At 40.1% G+C, this 8524-nt stretch overlaps 1 protein-coding gene across 2 annotated transcripts in view; it reads right to left on the bottom strand.

The window, feature by feature from the left end:
- Positions 1 to 63: 63 nt before the first annotated feature.
- Miga (mitoguardin) overlaps positions 64 to 8524 on the bottom strand; it is a 62990-nt gene continuing 54529 nt past the window's right edge. For both annotated transcript variants that reach the window (XM_034972000.2, XM_069498646.1), the window contains 7 exons: positions 7223 to 7389; positions 6603 to 6785; positions 6122 to 6231; positions 5694 to 5862; positions 3673 to 3777; positions 3163 to 3291; positions 64 to 2295 (listed from right to left, as the gene is read on the bottom strand). In XM_034972000.2, the coding sequence (XP_034827891.1) occupies positions 1981 to 2295; positions 3163 to 3291; positions 3673 to 3777; positions 5694 to 5862; positions 6122 to 6231; positions 6603 to 6785; positions 7223 to 7389 (1178 nt within the window). In that variant the 3' untranslated portion in view covers positions 64 to 1980. The remainder of the gene's footprint in view (positions 2296 to 3162; positions 3292 to 3672; positions 3778 to 5693; positions 5863 to 6121; positions 6232 to 6602; positions 6786 to 7222; positions 7390 to 8524) is intronic.

Raw genomic sequence — 8524 nt, 5'->3', positions numbered from 1 at the left:
TTAGAGTATTAAGTCCAACTAAAGAGATTTGGAGGAAGGTATTTTATTAAAACTTCCAAGGTGTCAAAGATAAATATGTGTATTTACAAAACAATACAATACAGATATCAGGCTGTACAACAAATTGCTGCCACCAAAAACTAGTATAACAGTAATAATAATTAATAAACAAATTGATTTACATAACCTAAACTCTTAATACGTAATAACTTCATCAGTAATCGTCAATCTTAAAATAACACCTGGCCCACCGCGTAGCACAGCGAAAACCGACAACCCACCCTTCGACGGCACTCGCGTAGCTCTTATCTCTTATGAGAGAGATAGAAAGAAAGGTTTATTTTTAGGCCGCAGCAGAGTGCCATGCGAGCTGGATTTTTAATTGAACCTTTTAGTTTAATTTAGAGATTGTGTACAACGGAATTAGCCACATTATGAACCTAATTACCTTGACGTGTATGTACCATAGAATTGGTTATTTTTTAGTATTTAGGTACTATAGATTATTATGTGTGTTTCATATTTTATGAAAAACACGAACATAAAAAATAACATGAAAGAAGTGTCAATAATTATTGATTTATTTATACTGAGAAATCATAAATCGCGAGTAAGTCACTTTAGCTTAGAAGTTAATGCTATGGTTGTGACAAAATATATAAAATATAAATATTTCATTTATAGCACCTTGAATACTACGGCTTTTGAGTCAACGACCGAACGGACAAGCTTTGGTAACACCAGTGTGATAGCACAGTAGCAGAGATTCTACGAGTAGGTACCTAAGGGTGAGATCTATAGAGCGCACTCTGACTTAGCTTAGACTTAAGACAGAATGAAAACGAGACAGAGCTATATCTCTCACATAAATCTGTTCCGTTAGTCTGGGCAAAGTGCGCTCTATAGGTCTCAGCCTAAGTATATACCTATTGATGTATATAGTACGCGACAGGTCGAGATGGCAATCGGGGAGGGAACGTGCGGGTGTGCGGGGCGTCCGCCCGCCTCATACTGCCATCTCGACCCGTCGCGTACTATAGTTACAGAACAAATGAACCTCGCCAACTTTTCTGTCAGTGCGGACGAAGCCTCCTAAATATTTTTACTGAGTAACTGCAAACGGAATGTCGTACATATTATTTAACAATTTGAAATGTGACTACCTACTTAGGTCAAGGATACTAGGGTTATTCCCGTTGAGTCACACCCCCGTGTGTAACACTGTGACACAAGGTGCCAAAAATTTCAAAACATTCCCGTTGAGTAACACTGTTACACAACGGGAATTTTTTGAACTTGTTGGCACCTTGTGTCACACCTACATAAATACATATTATTGCGCGTGTATCAAGTATTAACTGATCGTGCACTTTTCCGGTATGTTATTTATTTATAAATCCAAGATGGCGGACATGAATACGGGTTAGAGCAAAATTGCTCGCAGAATTCGCTGCAATGGCATCTGCGTCGCCTGAAAAGAATTTCTGAGAGCAATTTTGCGCTAGCGTTGTCCCTGTCCTAAAAACGACTTTGGAAACTTTGTAAATGGCATGTATTTCAAACTTAATCTAAAAGTGACCGTAATTTTATTTACGAGGTAATAAGACTGTACAACTTCTACCTATTTGTGACTACATACGTTTCTTAACATAGGAATTCTGACCTAAATAATTAACATAAATATTGATTAGTAAACGGCACGTGCCGAACGAGACGCCATATTGAGTACCTACTTATTAGAAATGAGAGACAATTTAGTGTTAATTACAACTTTCCTATGAGATGATAGCTCACAATTCTACACGCTCAGCTACAAACATTTATTACTATAGTCCGTACAAAATGAGTTTTCACGCGCCATTTTAACTCTGTCAAATGTACGGTTCGCCTTTAAAATAAGGACTAAAATCGTACTTTTGACATGACAGTAGACAAAGTTAAAATAGCGCGTGAGAACTCATTTTGTACGCATTATAACGTTTAAATCCGCTCGGCGAGTTTGTCCGTGATGTTGGTAAACCTGGAGCGAGCGTGCTGCATGATGTCTACGGTGAACTCGTCCACGGTCGTGTATCTACACTTTTGGAAACTGAACAAGTCTGCTATGAAGCCTACTATCTCTGACTGGAAGGTTTCGCAAACGTCCCTCAACCGCTCCCTCGGCCCGAGGAACCCCCACACTAGTACGGGCAGCAGATGTTCTGATATCGAGTAGAAATGCGCCATGAACCCTTCTGGATAGTGCAGGTAACGCCGCTTGGCCTTTATGACTGACCACACTGCTGTCGTTAATGCCTACAAAAGAAATTCTGAAATTAGTATAGTCAGGGACCTTTTAAATCGCTTGGCGGTACGGGTTGGTGGTAACTTAACTTGACAGACACCCGGACAGAGCCTAAAAGCTAGTCAATCAGGCTCTGATGTAATCTGGTGGAAACCAGACTTTATTTGAGCCTGATTTAGAAAATCCCAAAAATTTTCAGCCAGTAATTTGAATCCATATCAAGTCAGCGCCAGAAAGTTTTGTATGGTACATTTCGCGCAGTTCGAACCTGTGTTTGAGTGAACACCACTCGGTGTTTGTGTTTTTAGGGATAATTCATAAATTCAAATTTTGCTTCTAAGTTGGTAAAGTGCATGATAGTTGGTATGTAGTATCTACTGTACCAGAAGGATCAAAATGTATAGGTATAGTAGGTACGCGACAGGTTGAGATGGCAATCGGGGTGGGGACGCCCCGCACACCCACACAGTCCCCGCGCTATCCCGGTGCGCGGGTGTATTTCCCCGATTGTCATCTCGACCCGTCGCGTACTATATATCGGAGATTCGTTTAGATTTAATTTTTCGCGGTCACTTCCAGTCTACCATGTTGTTTTTCTTATTTTTTTGCATTCAACGCACACATGCGGTGCAGTAAGGCTTTCGTACACGAATTTGTCGACAGAAAGCGCTACTGACTGAAATAGTTTATTATTTATCTATGGACTGAACTTTTTAATTTACGACTAGGTTCTATTCAAATAATTTTAATAGGAGTTACCGAGTTATGATGTCGTTCGTTCGTATGCATTGCATTATATTCTCCGACATATAGGTACTCGTATATGATGAAAGAGAGAGCATTACAGAGTGTAAGGGACAGTCATAGTAGGTACTCACGCTCTCCTTGAACCCGTCGGAGAGCCAGCGGTTGCGCACAACGGCGAGCACGGAGGCGGGCGGCGAGGCGAGGTCCTCGAACGCGTCCAGTAGAATGTAGTCTAGCACCACGTCGTAGAACGATACCACCTGCGATAACACTTACTGAATAGAACGCCACGTAACACGTCTCGCAATAATACTTCATTAACGCAAGCTAAGCGGAAAGTTTTACCAGTGAACTGAGGGTGCAAGTCACTTCCAAACCACATCTTCCTCACCTTATCTCGCGCCACGTGGGGTCGGCACAACATGTCTTCTTCTTCCACTCACTTCTGTCATCCATCAACGTGTTCCACCCACCATCCTTTTTCTCTACCACTTTCAAAACACATGGTAAAAAGTTCGGGCAATTGACTGCTCAAGCATTTTTCCACTAACTAATAATTTTGATCCTCTAGAATTTTCAATTCCGTCACCAGACTTTGTACAAATAAACGTAAGAAGAAACATCAAATTTTTAAAACTCACTTTAACACCTTTACTTTTCAATTCTGCCTCAATGGCTGACCAGTTAGCCGGGTCGTTCGTCCATGACACCATTTCTTCGTAGGCAACTAGGAATTCTTTTGGTTCCTGGAAAACGAAATTGTAACATAATCATGAGAAGTAGGTATACGTACCTACCTTTTTTATTGAAAAAATTGCATAGGTCAAATAAATGCATGGATATAGTCCGAAACGTGTCTGTGTTTATCTAAATAGTAACGAAGCATATAATATGGCTCTTGTGGATGAGCCTGAGTTCTGTCCAACCAATTCACGAGCTGCTGAGAGCTCATGAGTTAAGAGGTTGAGAGTTAAAGAGTTGTTCAGAGCTGTACGGGAATTTGGCGTTCACCGAGTCACACTGTACCACCTCGGTGAGGAGAGTTCAGAACGTCGGATATAACTCACTTTGTCCGTGTATCATTTTGTATTACACTAATTAATTACATGTAACTATTTAAACAAATAAAAGAGACATTCACACAATATTGTATTTTATTAGGTCACTTTTAACAATTGAACATTTTAGTCAGTAGTCTCGACTCTCAAGACCATAGAGCGAGTCCCGACCACAGATACTATCCTATGATAGTATGCTACATCTTTCTCCTTACAAATACAATCCTAAAACCTAAAATTCTTAATTACTAATTACGATGAAGTATCATAATACTGCAAATAGTTAGGGGGCCTTATGAGTCTTTTGGGACGTTCATAGTTCTCCAATTTGGTCAATAATTTGTCTGGTGACAAATCTTGTAATGTTTGTTCTTCCAAAATTACACTTTTTTTGATAAACGGTTTTAGTTGAAATGTATTTCTTCTCATATAATTATCTTTATCATCCTTTATTATGAAGGATCTTGGAGAACTATGTGCGCTTACAATATCAGCTGGCAACCAAACATTATCTTTCAAAAACATAATCTTGTCCCCTTCTTTAAAATTATAATTAAACTGTTTAGCATTTCTGTCATAGTTTCTTTTATTTATTTCATTCCTTTTAACTTGAAACTCAGTAAAATTAGATATGACCCTTGGTATCAATAATTTGTCATGCATTGGTAATATTGAACGGATATTCCTACTCATCAATAGTTGTGAAGGCGAATATGGACTATTAATCACTGGGCTGTTTCGTTATTCTAATAGCATTAATTCAATATCTGACTTCACTTGTTTACATTTTTTAAGCATACTCTTTGCAACACCTACAAATCTTTCTATAAAACCATTTGATTTTGGATATAAGGGGCTGGATGTTACAACTGAAAACCCCCATTGTTTTGCGAAATCCTTAAATTCTTGTGAATTAAATGGCATATTATCAGCTCTGAGAATTTTTGGAATGCCATGTGAAGCAAATAAACATTTCAAGATTTTAATTACAGTTGCAGCTGACAGAGAATTAACTTTGACTAACTCAAACCATTTCGAAAAATAATCTGCAACTATCAAATAGTTATTGTTGCAAAATGTCAAAAAATCACAACCAATCTTTTGAAATGGGAGTTTTGGAATTTCATCAATAATCATAGGTTCCTTTGCTTTCTTCACGCTATATTTTTGGCACAATGGACATTGACTTACCAATGAAATAATATCATTTTTCATATTAGGCCAAAAAAACAACGACTTAGCCCTGCCCAAAGTTTTAGTTGTACCAAAATGCGATGAATGAACTTTTTTTAATACTATTTTCTGAAGTGAATCTGGTACTATAATTCTGTGATTTAAATAAACCAGTCCATTTTCCACAAAAACATCATCTTTGGAATTTCATCAATAATCATAGGTTCATGATAGTATGCTACAGTCCGCAAACAGCAAGAGGTCCGTGAGCACTTGCCGGCCCGCGTCCACGAACCAGACGCGCACATTCGCGTCCTGCAACGCGTGCTGGAAGCCGAGCCTCAAGCAGTGAAGCTTGCACAGGAACTCCGTGTCCGAGCCGCACTGCACCACCTCAGTGCGGAGAGTTCAGAACGTCGGATATAACTCACTTTGTCCGCAAACAGCAAGAGGTCCGTGAGCACTTGCCGGCCCGCGTCCACGAACCAGGCGCGCACATTCGCGTCCTGCAACGCGTGCTGGAAGCCGAGCCTCAAGCAGTGAAGCTTGCACAGGAACTCCGTGTCCGAGCCGCACTGCACCACCTCAGTGCGGAGAGTTCTGGAACGATCAAGTCTGAACATGTCATATGCGCCAAAATTATATGCTTACGATATATCCAGTGACAATGAAATGGTGTACTATCCCTTACAAAAGTAAAGAAACAAAGATAGCTAGGTAGAGGTAGGTATTTGTGCTAGAAAATGAAAATCCCAGGGTATCGCGAACGTGAATGAGAACAGAAAAAAGCGGTCATCCCAAAGTATAATTTCGACTTCGATATATTATCTCCAAATTCTGATTAATTTTATGGCCTTACCTGTAAGGTATTCCTAGTTCAAACTGTTTGACCGCCGTCTGATACAATTCCAAATTTTCTAGTTCAGCAACTGATTCTGTTAAGTCATCAAACTCTCTGAGATCTGCTACCTGCAAAAGGTATTAGATAAATGTTAAAAATAGGCACACCAACCCCTGAAATTCGTGATATAGGTACAAGAAACAACCAGCTTTGCAATCCGCCGCTAGACTCTTGAAATCTAAGCTAAATAGAGCATGCTTAAAAAGAATTTTCTGATGTTACCTATTTTGTAATTAAAATCGAAGAATGCTACAATAACAAGTGTCATTGTATAATTGTTTGTAGTAACATCCTATAGTGGACTGCAGCAGACTGTTGCAGCCCACTCTGCAGGACAAACGTCTCTTCGGCAGCACACTAATCGCGTTGATAGGATCCCCAATGTAGAAATACAAATATCAATGGGATAAGCTCTTGAAAGAGGAACTAGGGTAGCTACCTGATCCTCAGCGGAGGCGAAGGACTCAGCGCTGGAGTGATGCTCCTTGCGCGTGTGTTCGGACGCCGTGTGCGACGACAGCAGACGCGTGCGGCGCCCCGCCGAGCCCTCCGCCGCGCCGCCGTCGCTCTCCGACCGGAACAGCACGGACCGTTGGTCGAGGAATAGCAGCTCACAACGTTCCTGTGACATACAGGGGTGCATCTCTTTATCGTTACAGCTTTTAGATAAGCCCACGCCTCTCTTGCAAATCATTTTATTTCAAATCTTAAGGTGGGTAATCAGTATCCACTATGTTGGGCTGTGTTCCGTGCATCTGCAACTGCTCCAATAGTGGATATATTCACGCTCCAGGAGCATACAACGTTGAAAGCTCCGCGCCGAGCACTCCTCACGGTGGCAGTTTTGAGATGGGTATTTGGTACAGAGCATAGTTGGAGCGCTAATATAATGGATACCTGACTTCAAACCTCCTATCCTAACATAGATGGTTGAGTGATTAAATTTGTAGAAAGAGGATGGATAGAAAGCCTAAATCGACTTTTTATGTCTTTTTCATCATCGTCAGGAATTTGAGACCTTGTATTATTAGTTTAGCTGGCTATAACTACTATAGATACCTGTAATAAATAAGCGTTCTGTAGCAGTTCTTGTATCTCGCGACAGAACTCTGCCTCTTCGGGCGAGGTGAGCGCGAGCGTACCGGTCACCCCGCCGCGTGCGCCCACGGAGAATGCGGCTAGCGCGTCTTCCCAGTAGTTGATGCTCGTCTCTAACGCCTCCATACCTGTAAATTAAATGTTTTATCAATAAAAAGCGGCTCAACTCACTTTAAGTTTTAGTTCAAACTGAAAAAAAAACTGAAAAATTATGTATCGTATCGTAGCCGTGATAGCCTAGTGGTAAGGACGTCCGCCTCCTATTTGGGAGGTCAGGTTTCGAGTTATGTGCGTTTTTAAGAAATTAAATAGGTATTACTCGCTTTAACGGTGAAGGAAAAATCGTGAGGAAATATCTGCATGGGTGGGGTGAGAGTTCTACATAATGTTCTCAATGGCGTGTGAAGTATCCCAATCCGCACATGGCCAACGTGGTGGAAACCCTTCTTGAGAGGAGACCCGTGCCCTGTAGTGAGCCGACGATGGGTTGATCATGATGCTGATGATGTATCGAACTAGGGCAGCAAGACTGCGAAGAGGTATGGATGACCAAATTTCGTTCTGGGTGCAATCTACAATATACCAATAGGCTACTTGACAATTTTTTTAAGTTGGTCTTAAATGGTTAATATTTGTCCTATTATATCAAAAAAATTAACACTATATTTTTTTGCGCCCTAAAAACCGTAAAACTTTAATTTAAAAAAATATTTTTTTAGACAGGTGAAAACACTGTCGGCCATGTTTGGCCGATAGATTATCTGTGCTCTGACGTCATGCATTTGTAAACAACAGTATAACCCTGTGGTTATACTTGGTAACCCTGTGGTTATACTGTTGTTTACAAATGCATGACGTCAGAGCACAGATAATCTATCGGCCAAACATGGCCGACAGTGTTTTCACCTGTCTAAGAAAAATATTTTTTTAAATTAAAGTTTTACGGTTTTTAGGGCGCAAAAAAATATAGTGTTAATTTTTTTGATATAATAGGACAAATATTAACCATTTAAGACCAACTTAAAAAAATTGTCAAGTAGCCTATTAGCATCAAATGCCTACTAAGTATAAATTTTTTTTATACTTAGTAGGCATTTGATGCTTATTAAAAATACATATACCTAATAATTATAGGATTATCTAAGCTTAACCAACTCATGAGTCTTCATGCCGGCCGCATCTAGATGTAGCCGGCTAAAACCAAGTGTAACCATACAAAGTACTTAAGGTATTCATTGTATTTAGAATTGTTAAATGGTTCAG

This window comes from Maniola hyperantus, chromosome 1 (genome assembly GCF_902806685.2).
Source record: "Maniola hyperantus chromosome 1, iAphHyp1.2, whole genome shotgun sequence".
Taxonomy (NCBI): Eukaryota; Metazoa; Arthropoda; class Insecta; order Lepidoptera; family Nymphalidae; genus Maniola; species Maniola hyperantus.
The sequence above is the reverse complement of the archived record's forward strand: the minus strand, read 5'-3'. Positions and strand labels throughout refer to the sequence as shown.